Source organism: Drosophila elegans, unplaced genomic scaffold (genome assembly GCF_018152505.1).
Source record: "Drosophila elegans isolate 14027-0461.03 unplaced genomic scaffold, ASM1815250v1 contig_149, whole genome shotgun sequence".
Lineage (NCBI taxonomy): Eukaryota > Metazoa > Arthropoda > Insecta > Diptera > Drosophilidae > Drosophila > Drosophila elegans.
The window spans coordinates 10,605,441-10,627,251 of NW_024545513.1; the positions used below are offsets into that span (position 1 = coordinate 10,605,441).

General features: G+C 37.6%; 4 protein-coding genes across 4 annotated transcripts; 2 read left to right on the forward strand and 2 right to left on the reverse strand.

Moving 5' to 3' along the window:
- Positions 1-9,188: 9,188 nt before the first annotated feature.
- LOC108149915 lies at positions 9,189-10,061 on the reverse strand. The gene is made up of 2 exons (XM_017277828.1): positions 9,986-10,061; positions 9,189-9,892 (listed from the first exon to the last, which is right to left on the reverse strand). The coding sequence occupies exons 1-2, from the start codon at positions 10,032-10,034 to the stop codon at positions 9,327-9,329; spliced, it is 615 nt and encodes a 204-aa protein (XP_017133317.1). The 5' UTR covers positions 10,035-10,061; the 3' UTR covers positions 9,189-9,326.
- A 1,745-nt stretch (positions 10,062-11,806) lies between these two features.
- Positions 11,807-13,191, reverse strand: LOC108149910 (cell wall protein DAN4). Its single transcript, XM_017277811.1, has 2 exons — positions 13,140-13,191; positions 11,807-13,080 (listed from the first exon to the last, which is right to left on the reverse strand). The coding sequence occupies exons 1-2, from the start codon at positions 13,189-13,191 to the stop codon at positions 11,807-11,809; spliced, it is 1,326 nt and encodes a 441-aa protein (XP_017133300.1).
- A 2,455-nt stretch (positions 13,192-15,646) lies between these two features.
- Positions 15,647-16,108, forward strand: LOC108149919. Its single transcript, XM_017277835.2, has 2 exons — positions 15,647-15,746; positions 15,817-16,108. The coding sequence occupies exons 1-2, from the start codon at positions 15,707-15,709 to the stop codon at positions 16,008-16,010; spliced, it is 234 nt and encodes a 77-aa protein (XP_017133324.1). The 5' UTR covers positions 15,647-15,706; the 3' UTR covers positions 16,011-16,108.
- Positions 16,109-16,711: 603 nt separating this feature from the next.
- LOC108149920 lies at positions 16,712-17,159 on the forward strand. Its single transcript, XM_017277836.2, has 2 exons — positions 16,712-16,768; positions 16,837-17,159. The coding sequence occupies exons 1-2, from the start codon at positions 16,729-16,731 to the stop codon at positions 16,992-16,994; spliced, it is 198 nt and encodes a 65-aa protein (XP_017133325.1). The 5' UTR covers positions 16,712-16,728; the 3' UTR covers positions 16,995-17,159.
- Positions 17,160-21,811: the final 4,652 nt, after the last annotated feature.

Below are 21,811 nucleotides of genomic sequence, written 5' to 3' on the forward strand. Positions count from 1 at the left end.
AGGGTTTAACTATACTCTTACCGAAAAACAAAAGTATTCTTCTAGATTTCTTAATTTTTTATTGGTTTTGGCTTAAGTTTGGCAAATCCACAATGTTTTAAAATGTATATTAATCTTCCAATTTGTCTGGTTGGTTTAAGGATACATAATAAAACAAACTTTAAACATGGATATTAAATCTAAAATTTCACTTATATTTGGTTCTATTTCTGTATTACAAAAACAAAAAAAAATAATGTAAAAGGTTAATTTTTAAGGTAAATTATATTACATTTTAATGTCTTCATTTTACTATTAAAACCAACTACTTTCATACTTAAAGTTTGTTATTTCCTTAAAAATAACATATATTATTACATTAATTTTCCCCACCGTTACCCTACTATATTTTCCCTTGATTTATTACAAGTGCTGTTTATAATTCCCAACCCGTTGGCCAATTCCATTACGTAGTAGACTGCATCCAAAATCCGCTGTGGTCCATACTAAATCCCAAAACGTCATGGATTGGCCAAGCAGACGACACTCGACGACTGCAATTACAACATGTTAAGCATGGATTTCAATCGGTCCGGCCCCCCGATATTCTGATTTTCCGGGTCCGGGCCATGTCAGCACAAACAAAATCGTGCGGGCGAGGATTTGGGGTGAAACTGGCGCCCTGTCCGGACTATAAAATGTGCAACTAATACGATTACCAGACGAGACGGGACGGGACGGGCGGAGTGAAGTGGAGTGGAGTGGAGTCCGGGTGGAAAAGTCCGTGAGTTGCAGCTTTAATGTGGGCAGAAGCTGGCAGAAAATGGGGACGACTTCTTGGGTTCCGGGGGGTTAGCTTAGTCAAATATATTTTAAATTATGATAAATTGACTTTCGGCTAAGGAAGTTGACTTGGCAACATCAATGCTGGCGCAACTTTTAGCTCAAAGTTCAAGTCTACACTGGTGAAAATAAATGTAACTGTTACTTCGGATTTTTATATCTAAGGCACAGTACAAAATTTAAAGAAACAAAAAAAAAAAAAAAAGTATTCCTTATAACAAGTTTTTTGTGTTGAGTTATGTATGGAGTTTTTTATATTGGAAGCCATTTTGGCAGATTATTTATTATTCTAGACAACAATTTAATATTTATTCCTTATTTTACTTTTAAAAACTAATATTAATTTATAGTTTCAAAAGTTTTTCTTCAGTGTGCAGTAGTTTAGGTGGTTGGGTGGTGGTGCTTCTTGTTTGTCGTTTGCTTGCCGGCCTGCTCTTCTGCTCTTCTCTTGTCATCTTATTATGCAGAGTATGGCAAAGCGTGACAATGAGACAATGTCGTCAGCGTCCACCCCACATCCTCATCCACATCCGCGTCCGCATCCGCGTCCGCATCCGCATCCTCGTCCACATCCGCATCCGCAAGTGCATTAACCGGAGACTGAAGGCAGCGCGTGCTAGTTGAATTTATTGCGGAACACTCCCCCAAACACAACTGGATTCTCTGTCCGAGAGCAATTTGCAGTTTTACGCTTACTTAAATTGTGTCTAAAATGACAAGGGGTTGCTACCGCTTGGCTCCCAAAAAAAAAAAGCAAAAAAAAAATATATATATATATATTATATAAAAGGGGTAACAACAGAACATTACGAAACCCAGAAGGCCAGAAAGACACCCATTTCCCGGGGGGGCTTACAATTTTTATTGTTATGTGTTTCATTTTTAGAAACCATTTTAAGCGTTATGTTTATGTCGGTTTGCTGTTTCGGTTTCCCCACAATCGATATAAATATTCCGGGGGCATAGAAATTGAAAATTATGATGGTGCCGAGTGGATTTGTTGCGTGGCCTCTGCAAGTTGTTATTTACTCGAATAACTCTCCCCGTTTGTCCGATAAATCATCATACTTTTATTTATCATGCTTTTATTTGACTGTCTATAAGATAACCTTATAAACCCATTTCAAGACATTATTTTAAAAGAATTGATGTTTCAAGATAGGGAACATTTAAGACACACTTAGTTAATCTTGATAAATATTATAAATTTATTTATTTACACAGACATGTAAATGTTGAAAATTTGGCTCTAAAAATACAAAAAGGTAATTTTAACAAAAAAGTATTGTATATATATACATTTTAATTGGGTACATTTGAACTTCAAAAGCATCAAAACTACAGTTTTTAACTGCAAGTCTCCGGAAGCTAAAAATAACTATATCCTCCCCTTAAATAATATCAAAAGTCATCTAAATAATTATTTTTACAATCCCTTTAAGTGATACTCTAAGCTTTGCATTGATTTCACCAATGAAGATAATATAATGTGGAAGTGTCCCAGATTTTGTCACTTTCCCGCCAGCAATAAAACATAATACGCTTAAAGCCATAATAATAATAGGTTTGTGGGGTTCTAAAGTGGTTTTTTTGGATCAGATAAGGAATGCGTTTCTGCCCTCGTCATCGATTGACATGATTTGCATTTGAAAATCTTGTGGAAATTAAAAAAGGGAAAACAAAAAGGGAGACGACCGCAGCTATCGGGCGTTCGAATCTCGTGTAAGCCGAAGTACACACATACTACACAATATATATGTAGGATATATGTTTATATGTCCATCCCATTCCCCCAAGTGAAATACCACCCCCAAAATGCAATAGCCCCCGACTATGTGTGTTATTCGAGACAAAGTCTGCGGCCTGTTACGTAATGTGATAAGAATGCGGACCAAACAGTCATCCCCATGGGTTCCCTGTCCATACATATAGTATGTATATGTGGGATATATGGGACTGCTTTTACTTTTAACTCGATTTACATAATTTTATTTGTTTTCATTTGCGCTGCTCAAACAGGAATTCTTTTTTCTTGCAAATTTTCAATTGAATTTTGACTTAAGTGTCGAGTGCCCTCAGTGGGAAAGCCTTTTGGAAAATTCGTCACGCTGGCTAACAATAGAAATCTATATGGGCGAAACAAAATCTGACAAATAGCTGAGATTTGCCACTTTATGAGGGGTTCCTTTTTTTACGGTCTTACCTGACCAGCCAGCCATAGCAGGTTTGGATTTTTGTGGGGAGCGCCGGAAGAATGACTCACTTCATGCGTAAATTTGAGTGGACATTTGGAGAGTTTCCTTTTGTTGGCCAAAGCCGCCTGCTAATTGCCTCAACTTTTATCCCACAAAAAAGAAAAAATGGATAAAGCACTGGCGAAATTCCCATTTAGGGGGATGGTAGATGGTAGTAGTAATACCAGGTACCAGGAATATCGGGGAATTGTGTGTGACGCGAAATGCGCAACATTGAAGCATCCGCCAAAGGAATTTCCTGCTGACATTTTTTAATTTTACACTTGACTGACTGGAGGACGCGGGGGACACGGCATTGCCGGTGGACCCCAGGATATAGCCTTCCCCCTGGATTAAATCAGATTATTCAGGGGGACGGGGTCGGCTGGGTGGAGCGATGCTGAGTATCAGCTCAAATATAAATATTTTTCTCATATTTGTATGGCTAAAAAAAATGCATATAAAATCCATTTTCCATCAATGGATATTGACCAGGCGATAGTGCCTGAAAGTGGAATCAAAGAGATTTTCAAATGGGATTTCGCTCACCAATCGTAAAATAAGCTAAAACTTAACATAACAAGTTCTAAATGCAAAAATTGTTCTAAATAAAATTCTTAAATGTTTTCTTTATTTTAGTTTATACAATTTCAAGTAATTGTATTATTTAAATTCTTTGATTATATTCTCTGATTATTCTACAGATTTTAGTTTCTAATAAAAACGGCTACCCTTTTTCTTGTCTTGCTTGTTATCTTCAATAATTCCATAGCAATCATTTTCATTTCACTGATTACAAAACCAACTATAGGTTTTCCCAACGACGTTCTGACTTTGTTATGGAGAATAGATTCTGGCTCTTGAGATGACCCCTCATTGTGAAGGGTCCAAGTCTCAAAATCTATGCAAATTGTTCTTCCTTTCGCTCTCATTTCGATAATTATGCAGTAATCCGCCCTTTTGCCTGTTGCTAACAGTACATATTTACACAGGGTGCCCGGAAAATTCAGGGAAAATCACCACCCACAGCCCACTGAAGTTGTCTGCTGCATCAGCATGTTCCGGAGTCGGTTTCGTACACTCATTGAATGTTATGAAGTCATTTGCATATTTGTTGTTTATGTTGAAAACAAGATTTCGTTATTAACTTTGCTTAATTTGTTTGCCAACGAAAATGAAAATGGAATGCAAGGGGAATAGAGGAGCAAGGCGGGGAAAAGCGTGGAAAACGAAAGCGAATTGAGCCATTGGGCCGAGAGCCTGGAGAAGCCAAAAAAAAATCCTGTTGACCGAAGCGGTTTCTTTGCTTCAATGGGTTCCGAATTCGATTGCCCCGTTTGTTATACCGAAAATAATTTGGTTAATACATTGGGAATATTAAGTAAAAGCAGTATACATTACAAATAGAGAGCCAAATCTAACTCAATTAACTAAATTTCTATTACAAATTAAAAATCAAATAGATAAAAACGATATAACTTAACAAATAATTTTAATAATTTTAAAAAAAATTGTTTCTTTAAAATTGTTAAATTTAATAAAGTTTGTTGTCACTGTAAGTTAAGGGTCCTTATTAATTGCAATTTGGATTGTGCATCCCTTAACCCTCCATACATTTTCAAACCGCAACCCCAACCCTTGCAACCCAATCCCCATTTCAAACCCAAAATCCGAATCCCAAACCAAATCGCAATTCAGAAAACTCCTCGAGAACAACGAGGCAACAAAGGGCCCAAAAGGAAGCCATAAATAATGCCAAGTACTGTCTGCTCTCTCCGAGTTGTCCGTCTGAGATCCGAATGTCCGGACTTTGGACGGGAAATTTGTGTTCCATTTAATTGCTGGCGGAATGAGACGAATGAGGATGAGGGGGGGAAGATAAGATTGCGCCGAGATGGAATGAAATGCTTAAGTGGAAATTTTAGTTTGCATAAATTATGCGGCAAACGTGCAGACTGACCCCAAACGAAGATGTTTTGCTGCTGGTGGAACCCCAATTGATATAGGCGGCTTTTCCAAGGAGATTTTTCAGATCTTAACTTCCAAGTTATTTTTTTTTTTTTTAATGTTCAATTAGGGCGTTTTAATTACGTTCTTTGTTCGCAATCTTAAAATATTTTCAGACAGCGGGTTTGATAATCATGTCTAAAAGGATCTTACAAATGTTTAGAAAATAAAATTTAACCCGTTTTAAACACTTTATTTATATTTAAGAAAAGAAAAAAAGGATTTTTTTTTTCAAATAATTTGTTAGTTGTGTTAGCAAGTTATGTAAAATAAAATTGTATTTTAAAAGAGTTATTTAAACATGTTTTTACTCAGTTTCCTTAGTTTCTAATTTGATTTTTGGGGGTGTTGAGGCTCTAGAGCCATGAAAGCCATCAAAACACTTGGAAACTCCTTCCCTCTTTTTGTCTGCCTGTCTGTGGATTGTCTCGACGGCTCTCTGGTTTCTGTTGCCCTTTGAGTTGGGTCGAAAGCATCCTCCACAGCTCCTCCTAAAACTTTCCCTTTTCCCCACTACTCGGCACATCCGGTTACATCCTCATACACATCCGCACACACATCGGATGTTGCTTTGTTTGGCCAACTAAAGGGCGTTTCCGTGGCGATTTCCACCTGCTTTAATCCGCGCTTGATGTGATTGGATTAGGAATCGTTACGGAAATGGTGGGAAGTGCACTAGCATCAGCGTCATCGTCTTCATAAACTGGAAAGCAATTTCCGTTCATCCAAAGGCAATAAAACTTTTACTTCAACTGCAGGCCTCTCAGCTCAACATCAACTTTAGCTTCGCAGCTCAAATAAAAAAAGGCCTGAAATAATAGCCGCAAAGTATGCATTGGCAAAAACTCTAGTTCGGCAACCCTGAAAAGTTTACCAAAACCGTCTTGACCACAGCAAAAAGTTGATATCATCTTGCTTTTGCTCTTGCTCTTGCACTTGGAATCGTAGAACCAAATGGAAGCAAAAACTTGCAGCATATATTGCGGCGTACCAAAAGCAAAAAAGAAAGCATCAACAACTGCGGTAACATAAGAAAATCGAAAACATAGGTACAGTTGGTATCTGATAGGCCGAATATTTTGCAGCTTAGCCCAATTGTAAACAAACATTAATTAATTTATTTTAAAAAAATGTAAGTCGAACAGAAATTCTCCTGCAAGCATTTTGGTCCTTTAAGCCGGATAATGCGAGAAAAATTAATAAATACCATATTAGTTTTGGGATCCTATCACTATTGAACTCTTGTGTGAGTAGATCTTTCGCAGGGTACATATTTGCCTTTACGATCAAAGCGTTGCACAGTCTGTACTGCAACTTCAAGTCTCGACAAGAAGGGATTCTTACGTGGCGAAAACAAGTTCAAGTTAAAGAAGTTGAACTGTTAGACGAAAGGAAAAACTTTGCGGACTGGGACGAAAGTAAAAACGAAGCCTCCGTAGCTCTGACAGTCCACTGTCAAAACTTTTTTGATTATCTTAATTGCGATTACGGAAAGCCCCATGCCCCCAAATAGAGGAAACAAAAAACCCCAAAGAAAAAAAGAAACCCACCCGATGCGTGCATAACCCCAAAAAGCAGGCGGATAGACATACAGACAGACAAATGGTTGGGCAAATACAATATATACAATCGGGCGGGGAGTTGACTTTTTGGGGCCGGGGCAAGTGTCTGCTTCATCCGCAGAGCTGAAATTAACAAGATTGACCCCCTCGCCGCTGAACTGTAACTGTGGCGGGCAATGAAAGAAATTGGGCTATCAAAAGGAGTACTGGGGGGTAGGAAAACCAAAAAGAAAACTTTTCTTGAAACGGATAAACAAAGTTTGTCTCTTCTTTTTGTCCACTGCAATTACAAGAACTGACCGCTGAAGTTCAGACCTCTGGCCAAAGTCAGTTCCCAGAGGAGTGCCACCCGATAATCGCAATTCGAAAATAATAATAATAGTTTTCCCTCCTCTCCACCCCGTTCAATGATTATCTATGGGACAGGAAAAACTCTCCGAAGACAACCCCCCAATAAATCTGGTCAATCGATGGCTCCAAGGTTTGGCTATTGAAGTATATGTCGACTCTATAATCGCAAATCGAAATAAAGATAGGCTGACTATTTTTTCCTCTACACTTATACAACATAAGTTTTAAAATAAAATTTCCAAATAATTAATGAATTAATAAAATTGTTTTAAAGAAACATTTTTTAATTGTTAAACTTAGAGGGCTATGATTTGTGGTAAACGTTGTTTCTTTCTTAAGCATGAAGAGATTTAAAATGTTTAAAGGTGGATATTATTTCTATAAAAATGACGTCTCCCATTAAAATTCATCTTGGAAAATCCCTCAAAATATGCAGAAAGTGTTCAGTGAATCGATTGACCGATAGTCCAGCTATCGATGTGAAACCGAGTGGCACCGGAAAGTATGCAATGGATTTTTAATTGCACTTGATGCCACGACTCAATGGGCAAATCAACATTCGTGGGATGGCACAAAATTTCCGAGGTGAATCAGCCCGTGCAAACACGCACTGACACACACACACACACACTACCATCTGCCCTCACACAGATGTAAATTCACACACAGATACACACTTACACGAACAGAGAGAGGTGAGTGCTTACAAACCATGAAATGCTTTTGGCCTGAAAATGTTTGCTGCCTCAGCATCGGCAGCAAAAAACAAACAAAACTCGAATTATTATTATGATTACCATTAGCTGTTAGTAAGGAGGATGTATGTGTGTGAATACTCCGCAATTTTTGGGTTTCGCAAATGTTGCAATAGGTTCTCCAAAACCCCGCCAAATGTTCCCATTGACAGCTGAAAAAGCATTTTCATGTCAATGCAGCGAAAATTCCGAATATATGTACATTTATGGTATACGAACTTTCACAACTGTGTGACTGACATGTGGGTCTTCGAATGGGAACAATTTAAATATATATTAATGATATATTCCATATGCATTGAGAGCATAATTCAATGCTAGGTTTATGATTCACAAATTCAGAAAATAATAGAGTGAATTTAAATTAAAGTTGATGAATAAATTTTGCAATTTTTAAAAGAGAATCAAGGTTTTGGTGTTGATAAAAATAAAAAAAATATGTCTTAAAGTAATTAAAAGCAAGCAATATTGTGTATGAATAAATTGAAGCAATGCAAAAAAATTAACTGCCTGGGATTGATAAAATTCTGCATGCACAAAAGAACGAAAATGAAAGTGCTCACTATGGTTCAGTTTTTTAATCTATATTTTTGCCCACATTAGTACAATGAAAAGTAAAAACGTACGTGTTAGGTCGTACAAATGTTTACACAATCATATTCTTACATTTTCAATTTGTGAATATGAAATGAAATTGAAACATACAATACAAAATAGAATGGACTTAATGGATTTTTTTTTTATTGAATAAACGAATTTCAAAGCAATTAATAAAACATGGCAGGTTAAACTACAACGATAAAATAGATTTTAGGTAAACATGACAGCTTAAATTGAAAGCAAGAAGAGAAATGAAGTGGTGTCCGAGCAGCAATTATAACGTAGATTATACAATTCATGCTCGGGCGCTACTTAACTTTTTGTCTTCCTGTTCGCGGCTTAAGTTTCCCCGGTTCCCCCCTGCATTCTCACCTGTAATGGCAGCAATGACAGGATAAACCACTTTGTGCGGGTCCAAGGACACCCGATCACCCCTTATGCAAATAATGGGCGCAATGTGTCACTGAGCCACCAGCTGACAGTTTTGGATGAAGTGTCGCCGACAGGACGCGAATGCGGATGTAGAAGCTAGTGCCTGCTTTGCTACACGGTATGATGGATCAAAACCACACATAGACACACCACAAAAGCACACCACACCTCACACCCAAATGTGTGAACATAAAATGTATAAAATATTGGCTGTCTACACGAATTCTAGGCAAGAAACCAAACCGAACCGAACTGAACTGAAGCGGGGAATTCAATTTATATGCAAATGATATGCGAGGCGGGCTGAAGACAGGCGACAACAAACCCCAAACCCAATATCAAATACCAAAAAAAAAAAAAAAAAAAAAAACCAAAACTGAATTTGAAACCAAGCCCAAAAACCGATGCGTGGAGGCGTTGAGCTATTTGAATTTTAATTATATTTATTAAAAATGTAATTATGTAAAAAGTGAAGAGAGACACGGCGGTGGCGGCGGCCAGAGAAAATGCAATAAATAAAAATATCCGTCCATCCATCCGAGCCAATTTGCTTGGTCCTTTATTCAGGTAAAGTAGCGTACGCCCTCCGCCGAAGCGTCCCTCATATCGTAAAATGTGGGCATTGAGTAGGTGGGCTTGTCATAGCTCTTACGTTCGTAGCTTTTTCGGTAGGGTTTTGCGGTGACTTCCTCCGATTCCTCGTACTCGCCTTCGGTCACCACCTCCTGCTCCTCCTCTGAATAATAGCCAGCGTTAGTTTCATCGTGGTAGCCGTAGCAAGGCTTCACTGTGGTCTTCTTCTTCGGTTTGCTCTTTTTGCCAGTCTTCTTGGACAGCTTGGTCTCGAAAAGTGATAGCTCCTTCTCCTTCTTGGCCTCGAAGAAGGACAACTCCTTTTCTTTCTTTTCGTCCCACCACTGCTTGAACTTCTCCCACTCGTCCGTTTTCTTCTCAAGCTTGTCCTCCTCTTTTTCGGTGAACAAATTGAGGATATCCAGCTTCTTGAGCAGCTCCTTCTGCTTTTTGCCGTCGAACCAGTCCAGCTTTGCCTCATCCTTGTCCTCCTTGGCCTCTAGTAGCGTCTCCAGCTTGGGCACTTTCAAAAACCATCCGTGGGCCGTTTGCAAAGCTGCGGGTGTTTTTTTTTTATTATGGTTTCCCAAAATTTGACAGTGTTATAAGCTATTGTCCCATGTTGTGTGTGCTCCTTGTTAAAACTCACCCAAACAGGCCATCGCCAGCAGCATAAGTTGTTGTCCAAATCTAAGCATTGTCTTTTGGCTTTCGGTTCTTGGACTCTTCTTCGGTTTCTGTTTGGTCCCAACCAGCTGGTCTGGCTACTTATAACCCGAAAATCCGAGCCACTGCATCTGGAAAGCACGTGCTGCGATAAGCACGTGCATTTTGGCCGAGCAATCTATCAAGCTTGCGGCATATTTGGGCCTTCAGCGATACTGGGCCTTCGACTGGGTTCAATGCTCTGCCTTCACTCAGAAAAAAAAAATTGTTCTTCAAAATAAGTGCAGGACATATTTTCATAATCTTTAGGAACCTAATACTTAAAGTAAATACTAAGTATAAAATACTTTGTGTTAAAATTGATGGTAAGAATCAAATTTTTGTTTTTGCTGTAAACTGTAAACTTAAAAGCTGTTGTAAGCAATAATTTATTTCGTTTCGCTTAAACAATTTACAAGTTAAAAGAACTTACAAAACCAATTTTAGTATATAATAAATAATAAATGTTTCTACTAATTAATTTACTGGCATGCCCAATTTCAGAGCTTTTATACTCCATTTTCGAGACAAGATTTCGCTCAGTGTAAGATTTAGTCTGTCCCTTGGTCAGCTGTCAATTTGATTAGTCTGACAGTTATTTAGCAAAGACGGGGAGAATGGCATCTTTGGCAATGTTGGCCAAGATTTTAATGCGATGGCTTGCGACTCGAAAAGCAGGCGCTGCTAATTGACTCGACCATTATCTTGGGGGTGGTGGTGGTATCTGGTGTTGCCTGGCTTGTTTTTGCTGATGTGTTGAAAGTGGAAGTTAAATTGTATTTGTTCAGTGCGCCTCGTGCACATGGAAACCAGAGAAGGGGATCCCCCCCCTTTGACTCTACACTGGGTGTGTGTGTGTGTGTGTATGTGTATGTTTGTGTTGGGCAAACAGTTTGCCAAATTAATTGCACACCAACTGTTTATTTGCCTGTTTGTCCGTTTGTGTTTTATGAGTTTCTCCCTGGTTTCCTTTCAGGTTGGAAGTTTCTGTTTCCATTTTGCCCACCCCATTTGCGTCCACTAACTTGCCTCGTTAATGAGGCTCGCCAGATTGGAATGTATTGCTGTTGAGTTGTCAGAGCTTTTTGCCACACAAAAATAATTATCTTCTTCGGTTGAATAGAGATTTTGTGCATGGAAATACAATGCACGAAATGGACACTTAAGGCAAAAATATTCAATCTGCACAAAAGCATTGACTGAGAAAATAATTTGTCTTTCTGCATACAAGGCAATTAATAATTGTTTAATTAAACTGTAATGATATACTGCCGACAATGGTACGGCATTTATTTCAGTAAAGGTGATGCATTATTATTTTCAAATTGTTTTTGTTGCAGTAGAAACTTTAAGACTTATATCTTTGAATTAAAGCTTGCAATGTAATGTATTTAATATAAGCTATAATTTGACTGCATGGCATTATCATACATTTTAAAATATTTTGTTGCTCTTTGTTTGCAACCTAGGTGTCGACACGCTCATTGATATGGAGACTGGCGAGATTATCAAAGTATTTGTCTGGCAGTTGTCTTATAATTTTACACTTAGAAAAATAAAGAACTAAACAATAAAGCCTTTTAAGAAACAAAACATTTTTTCTTCTATTAAAGTTATTTCTACGATATAAAACGATACCTTTTTCTAATATAAGTATAATGTAAACATCATTTTGTGACACACTTATTAAATTTATATGAATTGTTACAACTAAGCTGATGATGAGATTTGGTTCAGTCTCCTGGAGGATATTGCAAACGAATCACTATTTCGGGATTCTGTTATTTTCGATATTTCCGAGCTCCAGAGGCAGTTGCGGAAACGGTTCAAGCACAGTGTTTGAGTTTAGGATAATGTCGTCGTAGTCCCCGCTAAAATCATCGCCATTCACTGTTGTTCTGGCAGTTGTTGTTGTTGTTGTTGTTGTGGTGGTGGTGCTGCTGCTAGAAGACAGTGGTGTCAAGGTAGTGCGACGACGTGGTCTCCTGCCCCTGCGTCCTTTGCGACCCATTCGCAATCTGCGTGGTGTCTGGCTGCTCTGGTTTGTTCGGCCATAAATATTTGGATATGGCTCCATGGTGTAAACGGTGTAAGCAAGTGGTGTTGTGCTAGTGGTTGTTGTTAAAACTTCAGTGCTGGTTGTTGTTGTAGGTTGTGCTGTTGTTGAAGTCTGTTCTATTGCTGTGGTTGGTTGTGGATCTGTTGTTGATATTTGAGGGGTTGTTGTTATAGATTCTGATGTTGTGGAGGTAATTTGCGGTGTTGTTGAAGGTAGAGTTGTGGATTGTGGTGTTGTTGAAATTTGAGGTGTTGTTGTTGTTGTGGATTGTGAAGTCGTTGATGGGTTTGGCGTGGTTGTTGTCGTGGATTGCGGTGATGCTGATGTTGTTGTAGATTGCGGTGTTGTTGATGTTGTTAAGGTTAGTGGTGTTGTTGTGACTTGCGGTGTGTTCGTTGAAACTTGAGCAGTGCTTGGGGTAGATTCTGGTGTTGTTGTTGAAGTCGGAGTAATTGTTGTAGAGGTTTGGGGTGTGGTTATGGATGCTAGTGTACTTGTTGTGACCAGAACTGTTGTGGTAGACTGCTGCGTTGTACTTGAAGTTTCTGTAGTCGCTGTTGGAGAAGTTTGTGTGGTTGTTGTGGATTGTGGCGTTGTTGTTGAAGTTTGTGTGGTTGTAGTGGATGGTGGTGTTGTTGTAGAAGTTTGTGTGGTTGTTGTTGTAGTTGGTGAATTTGTTGTGGTTGTTGTTTCGGCTAAAGTAGTTGTTGTCGATTGTGTGCTGGTGGATGTATCTGTAGTTGTGGTTATTGCTGCTTGTGCTGTTGTTGAATCCGTTAAGGAGGTTGTTGATGTTCCTGTTGGAGCTGTAGAGCTCGAAATGTTTGTGTCATTTGATAAAGCATCGGCAGCTGCAATTATTTCGCTAATGTTAATCGTAATGGTTTCGTTCAAGCTCGTTCCATTCGGCGACTGAAGTTGATTGTTTGAACTAGTGATCGTGGCCTGAAACGAGGAATCCTGTCCCACTGTTAAGCAGACTGAAATGAACTAAGAATTAGCATCCAAGATAAAGTCATGTGAGCCAACCACTAATTACCTAATGTTGTCACCACAAGGAAGGCAATTAAATGTTTACGTGACGGCAGCATTTTCGACGTGCTGCTTTCCTTTCCGTTTCCTTAATTAGCCCTGAGTTGAAGCCTTTAGTCGATGGTGTTGCTGCTGTTACTGGGCGTACTGCTCTATAAAATTGGCTAATTGAACTGATTTTCTGAGTGCTCAGATGGTCCAGTTTTATATCGATGTACACTAGCACCACGTCCGGAAACGTGTGCTATGTACGTGCGATTGCCGATTAACTTATCGCGTCTTCAACCGATTCCAATCTCGATGCGCCAGCTGTTGCCACTCACTCTTACTCTCATTCCCCAGATTCATTCTCCACTTTTCGCCCCTTCGCCATTGAAGATGTCTTCAGATTCAGATTCTGAATTCCGATTCCGGAAGTAGCTTACACTTGTTGAACTCTTTAAAATATGTACTACGAGCATACCAACCGGATGCATGGCACATGCATTCGATTAACAACCGAGCACGTAATCTTAAGCAACTTCGAAAAGCAGTGGTCAATACAAAAACAACGCGTTTAAATGTGTTCATTAATAAAACGATTGCAAATAAATAAATTAAAGCAATGTAGTTTTAAAGAAATAATGTACTTTTTATGTAAATATAATACATTTTTTCAAACAGATTTAATAAAGAGAACAATTTCTGTCCTTACATATCCAGCACTTTTGCAGCTTTTATTCCATAAAACGTTTATTGTTTATTTAAACAATAAAAGTAAACTGGACCAGACCCAAATTCTGATATATACTTATTTAAAGTTATATAATGGTTTTTATAGAATCTAATTTTAAATTTTAGATTTAGTTTCAAAGATCACATTTAATATTATTAAAATACCGTATTCATTCAAATTAAAAAAATATATGCATTTATCTTGAGTTTTTATCTCAAGATTTTAAATACAAAATTGTATAAGAACTTTAAAAAATATTGATTGGTACATTTTTTAATATTATTAATTCTTTGTTTTTAGACACTATTTTTATGTACTCAACTTAAATTATCACTGAACAATCCAAATTTCAAATAAAACTGTTATTGCTAATAAGGCGACAAGCCAGCAATCGTCAATTGTTAAACCAATTTCATTCAGTTATGGAAAATAAAAAGTGATTCAAGAAAATGATGAAGCGATGGAAAAATCGAACGAGATTTACACAGAAATTACGGCATCCGATTAGCTCTGATAACAAGCGACGAATGCAATGGAATTGGTTTAATTGTTGATGTTAAAAAAACACAGAATTTTAATTATGTATTTACATGTCATTCCATCACCACCCCCTCTTGAAAAGCTGAATATGCTAATTATTGAGCTGGAACGTGACAAGAAACGAATAGCGAATTATTATGAAAGCAATTTGCTAAAACAGAATGCAAGTGCAAAAAAGTTAAAAGTTAAAACAAAAACAGGGAAGAGCACCCAACGAAGTTGTCATAAATAAGTTTTTAGTTGTGTTTATGAAATAATATATTTTACATTTAGCATTTCTCTGGTTGCAGTTGGGAAAAAGAATATATGTTCATCCTGGCAATAAGACTTATATAAATATACAACATTGTATAAGCTTAATGTTTTTTCTTATTAATGGTTATAAGTTTTAAGACTTTAGCAAAAAGCTAAAATTTAGTGTAAACCAATTTTATAAGAAAAGTGCCCACATGCAATTTTATTGGGGCAGCAATCTGCCCCTAAGGTATATTTTATCTTCCAGCTGACGGCATTAATCATTAATATTTTTTCTAGAAATTACTGCTTACTTCGAAAAATCGATTATAAATTTATATACCTCCCAAAAACATTTATCTACCAACATTTGTACCGGAAAAAAGCTGCATACAGAATCTGCATCTTTAATCTTTACTCTTAAGCTCTTATAGTATCCCAAAATTTGATGTTCTTACGGACAGACAGAATCGCACCAATGAATTAAATCCTTATCTGGCTACTAAGTTGTAACTCTAAACTTAATATTTCTTATATAATATTCCCCAATCGCTTGCCTAAGCCTAAGTTGAGCAACCGCAAAGCTCTCAAAATTGACCCATTCCTAGCAGCACTTTCATTAAATTTGACTTATCTGATCGAAGAGGAATGGACTTTCAGTTATACCATTTACCATATAATTTATGAACAGCAGGCTTTTGACCCAGATCAGAAATATTTGTACTTAATAGGGTCAGAAACGCTTTATTCTACTTATAAACACAATACATCCATTTACTTTACAAATAACGGTTATAAAAAGGTGTCGCAACTTAAATCTCTCTTGAAGATTTAAGGTATTTACAAATATATTTGAATTCTGCAAACGCATTTCTCTGGTGAAGTATAAATCCACTGCGAAAGGTATGACGTATGCCCTACTAGTATATAACCACGATTTCAAGCTCGTGATAAATCATAGAGCACGCTCTAGATAGTGATAGCTAAAACGTGCGCTTGGCCCAGAAAGTTCTACGACCGAGAACTATAAATACCGAAGTTGATTTAGTTGGATCAAGCAGTCGATACATCCAAACCGTGCTAAAATGTTCAACAAATCGATCGTCGTTGCCCTAATTGTGTGCGGTGTGTATTCCTTCGATCACGAGTATCGGTTCCTGGGGTAAACATTTATTTATTGAATTTCTTATTTCAGCCTGCTACCTGGGCACTATTGAGGCTCGTCCTGACATCACTGATCCACTAAACTTAGCTAAGCCCTTAGTAATGGGTGGAGTGGCTGCCGCGGTTGAGACAGTCCCAACATTGGTAGAGAATGTTAACCCACTTAAATCAAAACCGGATTTACCACTACCACTACCACCACTACCAGTGCCACTTCACCTCTAAAGCCGGAAATCAATTTGATGTCAATTTAACAATGTTTCATATATAAATATTTAGTTTGTGAAGATTTGTAAAATTTTAATTGAAAATAAAGTAAAGTTTTGAGCATATTGAAATATTATTTTCGAAAATTTATTTAAAGTCATCGTAAAACAAGTGCCAAAGTATGACTTCAGAAATTTCAGGACCCTCAGAAACTTGTATATAAATAGTGGAAACGGGTAACCATTACGCAGGCTTCTTTATTTTTTAAATATTATTATTTAAATTCGTTTTTCAACTAACAATGTTAACTATATTAAGATTGGAATTTTTCAAATTGATGCATAAAACTTTAAATTATTTCAATTTTGTTATAAACAAAGAATTTTAAAAATTCAAATTCTTTCTTTTGATATTTGATACCATAAATTGGAATACAAACACTATTAATATTTCAGAGCTAAAAAATATTTAAATGAAATTTCTTAGTAATATATTTTGAAAATTGCAGTCTTACATTATGGGTTATTTCCATGACAGCTTTACTAGTACAAATAAAATAGTACCTAACCCTTAACTTAAGCCGATGAAATGGCTAAGCCTTCCATAAACCAAAACCCAAGTCAAAATTAATCTCAGTTACGTGAGCAGTCGACGCGCTGAAGACCACGTAGGACCAAATTTTGAACTATTTATGTAGGGTGCATGCCCTTAGAAAGGCACAGTTCTCATCTCGAGTATGTCCAACCAAAAAGTATTGCTCGTTGCCCTGCTTTGCCGTAAGTTATTTCCTCTTTTTACCAGCTAGCCAAGAAAACGCTAAGCTTTAACATTGTATCCAAAACAGTGATGGTGACAGTGGCCTGGAGTCTGCCCAGTCAGACTCTAAATATGACGGAAACAGCGACGTCGAAAAGGCAGCTTATCAAGGATTTTGTGGCCAAGGTTCAGGAACTGATAATCTTATTAGTTAAACAGTTGCAGGAACTTTCAGCCAAAAAATAGGATTAATATCAATCAGTGTACAATAAAATAGAAAAGAGTGTGTTGCCAATTAATAAACATGTTTTCACATTAAATAAATAATATTTACACGATTTAAGATTCTTTGTGAATAAAATTTTCCGACAACAATAAATATAAATAATATTTGTACTTAATCATCTCTCATATCTGTGCTTATACTCAAATATAACTAATATTACTCACGACTGATTATTACTTATTTTAAAATACTAATTGGTTTCACAAAACCAATTGGGATTTAAAGCTAAACCTTTGAAGTGACTTTTGAACTAATGAGCGTCTTGGGTGGCAAATTAAACCTAGATCTCTCATGGGGCATTATTTTTATAGCTCGTGCTTTGTAAGGTCACCACATGCTTATGGTGACTGTACAGCACACGACTGAGCCAAAATGCCTAAAATTATGCCACTGCCCGAGCAAAAAGCACACACTTTGTATATACATAGATGCGAGGGTATGTATGTTTGTATAAATGCACAAGAAAATGTGTTAAGAAAATCTTAACGAAATTTCTCACGTTTGCCATAATTACGAGCAAAATACGTGACATGTGTCTTGACTGCGAAATTTACCAGGGCTTCTGATCCAGCTTGGTTTAGCGATTGGGTTCTTTGGGCAGCAACTACGGGTAAGTAATGCATATGCAGAGGGCCGGGTCAAAACGTAACGGGTGCCGAGTTGTAAATGGCAATAATACCAATAAAAATCTGTGTACAACACCCCCTTCTTCTGGCGTCTAACGATGTAATTCATAAAACTCTCTTGAACAAATGTTTGTGACTCTTGGTCGTGACTCGCCTCGCCGCCTTTCGGAGTCAAAAAACATTAATAACACACAGGCTGCTTTGTGGGCTGGGGTTTCCGTTCGATGCCTTTGAATAATTCAGGGAAATGTGGTGTGGTGTGCTATGGTGTATAGTATACTTTCTTCGGGCTCGGTTTGATTCTTCTTAAAGTTTGTCTTCTTCGTCGTCGTCGCTGTCGCAGAAGGAGAAAAGCAACACTCTCTCCGAGGACGTTGCGTGATTGAATTGCGACCTGATTGACAGTTGACAGTTGAAATTGATTTGGCTGCAAAGTCGAGCGATTGGCGGTGGTTGAAACAAACCATCCGATTCGGCAAGATGGATATATGGTAGCTCGGCAAAAGGAGGAAAGAGCCAGCGAGTTGGGGTGGCACTACAAGCAGCCACACTTATTAATCCCTCGAGTGCAGGCGTGCATAAGTATCGGGCAAATGGATTAGAAACTTTTATGTGCACCACGGTGATATTGACGGTTTGCACCGCGAAAAAAGGAGGAATGCTCTCAAAGGTGGCAGTACATTTAGCGGTACACAAATGGAAACATTTTCTGCTAAAAGACTTCAATTACTGCAGTTGGCATTAACTTTTCAATTTAATCAACGTAAGATCTACGATATCAAATACTGAATATTTTGAATTTAAATTAAAATCCTAAAGGGTATTAGTTTACTGTTTTTCTTATCTTAGTTTTTTTTTAAATTTAAATAGTATTTGTTAATTAAAGTAAAATAGACACTTGGCATACATATATATATATATATATATAATGCACTTTTTTCTGGGTGTACGAAAGTGAGGATGTGATTGTTGGCTAACTTCTGGGTTGAAAGGATTCCGCACCCTCGAATCTGTTGCTATTTAATTAAGTTGAACGGACCAAAGGAGCGAAGTGGTGAGTGCTAGCATATGGATAGAATGTGGGGTGCACCACCCACCACCCACTACCCTATAACCTCCCACCTCCACCCACTTGCGTACATCCTTCCATTTGGCACATTTGTGTGACATTTAATGAACTCCCGTCACTCTTTCGCTTTTGTTTTCGCTAATCAAAGATACAAGCGGCATGTGAGCGGCATACGCAATGAAGCGATGGAGTGCAGTCAATTAATTGATGGATGATGTGCATAATGAAAAGCGAATGGGGAATTGTCAAAGGAACCTTCGATCTAGGGTGCGAATGGTTTGAGAGAAATGGTTTAAAAAAAAAAATACCACTGCTTTTGTCTATAACATTTTTTTTTTTTTGTACCTGTTTTTAAATTTTATTTATAACATATAATTATAGCATTTCCTGATACGACTGTAGGAAATAAAAATTAGTTGATTTTAAAATAATTTTTCGCTTATGGTGCGTTTTCAAATGGCGTTGAAAATATGGCTTATCCTGACCGCTTTTATTAACGTTAAGAAAGGTTTTTCATGCCCCATAAACTCTGCTACAGAGCAATGCAAAAAACTCTTTTGTACCTCTTTTTGAATATACCTTTTCTGTTGGCTATTTTCGACCGACTATTCCCAAAGTGAGCTCAATGGCACAGACTCATCAAAGATCTCAGCCCATCGAACAGCAATAGCAGTCCATTCAAACGAAGGTTGCACATCCGGGTCTATTGATTGCTTTGACAAATCTGAGGCTCGTGTAATTTCATTACGAAAGTCCCGAATCGGCTTCGGTGCGGGATTACCACAAAAGCATTTTTCGAGTCGACTCGAACTCCATATATATATATATTCCCCGAAGTGAGACGGGGGGGGCAATGTCTGGACGGGTTTTCCAGATGCTTTTTCGCCCGCCCTCGTTGTGTATGAAAATTAAATTCAATTGTGTGACAAGTTAATCCTATTTCTCATCTCCCAACTTTTATTTAAGCTTCATTCTTTATGCATTACATGCGAGCTTCGTGGGTGAGTGAGTGACACCGGTCTTGGTTTCCAAGGCAGCCAGTTGACGGTTCATCAATCAGTCAATCAGTCAGTCAGTCAGCCAGTCAGTCAGACAGTCAGTGAATGAGTCAAAGAGGCAGTCACTCCTCCGGCAGACGTCATAGGCTGTCAGAAATGTTTGATATGCTGCCTGGCTCCTGTCTTGGAGCCCGGTTCAAAAAGTGAAAGCGAAGGGTTGCTGTCTGTGTCCCAAGGGTCGTGGATTTTGAGTGCCTCCACAAAGAGAAAAATAACAGGTCCAGGGTATATTTTAAAAATTAACAAAGAAAAGGCTTTACTCATCTTCGTACATTTTTTAAAAGATGTGTTTATGTCTACAAGATTTGAAGGTATTTAAATATTCGCAGGTCAAACATATATTAGGATCGTTTGTATATTTTTGAAAACGGCTTAAAAATATGATTTTTGTAGCATAGCTTATCTGACAATTATGACGGTTCCTAATTATAATCATAGGCACAACTTCGATATCAGATTTATAAATTCTTCTTTACTATTGAAATGCGTTATCAAAATTATATTTTCAATAATTTTATTGAATTTTAACAATATTTATCTTATATCTGAGGCGAACTATTAAGGGCAATTATAATTTCTTCCTGTGCACCACCCAGCAGCAACACTTCATTAAACGCATAAAGCAATAAAATGTTCTCTCAATGAACAAAACAAAGGACCATCCCGAACGAAGCCCCATCGAAAAAGGCTATGGACTGTCTGACAGCTCGACATTGCCTGCTAATGGCGAGTATAAAAAAAAAGGAGGAAAGGCAGCTTCCGAATTGATACACTCGACGTCTGGCAAGTTGGCCTTACTGATTGGGAAGTCCTAAAGCTGCTAGATGGCCATAACGAAAGTCAAACACCCAGTGCAGACCAATTGCTCCTATGCTCCTATGGCTGCTCTCAAATCTTGCTTTGATTATGCAAATGTTGAAACTGAGAGGGTAAAATCTGTTTCATTTGGCAGCCAAATAAGATTTGCTTCTAGCAAAGATAACATGGCACCTGGGCCTTTAACATTTAATACTCATAAATTAATTGGTGAATGTAAGCGAATTGATCATGGTATTATTTTGGTTTCCATTCTAGAATTAAATGTAACGAAAAAAAATTGCATTATATAAATATTTTTTTTGGTAAATCTTCAGAAGAGCATTGATTAACTGAATAGGAAAACTATTTACAAATTTGAGTGGTTAACTCAGTTCTATATTAGTTATTTGTCAAAATTATTTAATTGTTAGTAAAGTTTAGGCAATGGTAATTTATTTATAATTTCAATGCTGAATTTATTGTTGAACTCATTTGTAATAAATATAATATATTACTATACTAAATTAATTTATGAGTTCACTGAAAAGTGAATTAGATCTGTTGGTTAATAAGCCACAAAATTGTTTTGTGTAAAATTTATTAACCTCTCTGGGTAATTTATTGGTGAATAATAAAGACTCATAAAATCTTTGGTGAATCTATCAATCTAAAAGTCAGAAAAGAAGTGAATTTTAATGCCCCCTGTAAAGTATGTATATAAAGTAATGAGTAAATTGCATGCCAGCCATTTTGGGGGATGGCAAACTAGTGCAGTTCAATCAACTTTCCGTGGCGGCACTTCCGTCTGTTCGTCGTCACGCCCCCGTCAACCCTTAACCGCACGGACAAAATGACAGACGGGAATCAGACTTGAACTCGGGCTTTATCCGTCACATCAGAGCAGAGCACTGAAGAGCAGAACAGAACGGCACAGAACAGACGAGTCATCATCATCATCATCATCAGCATCGTTGTCATCAGCATCGCCCCATTGTCACATCCGCGTATCCATTTTTATATTATATACTATGGAGTAGCCGAGTTGTATCTTTATTACGATAATTGCTCATTGAACAGGAAATTATTATATGCGTGCACCACGGCGTGTCGTCCGATCCCCAGGATATCCTCCCCAGAAATTATTTTTGGGGGGTAGAGATGGCATATAATAATAAGAGACCATGCGTCTGGACAGGCTTCGGATTCGAGTATATATGTGTGGGTAC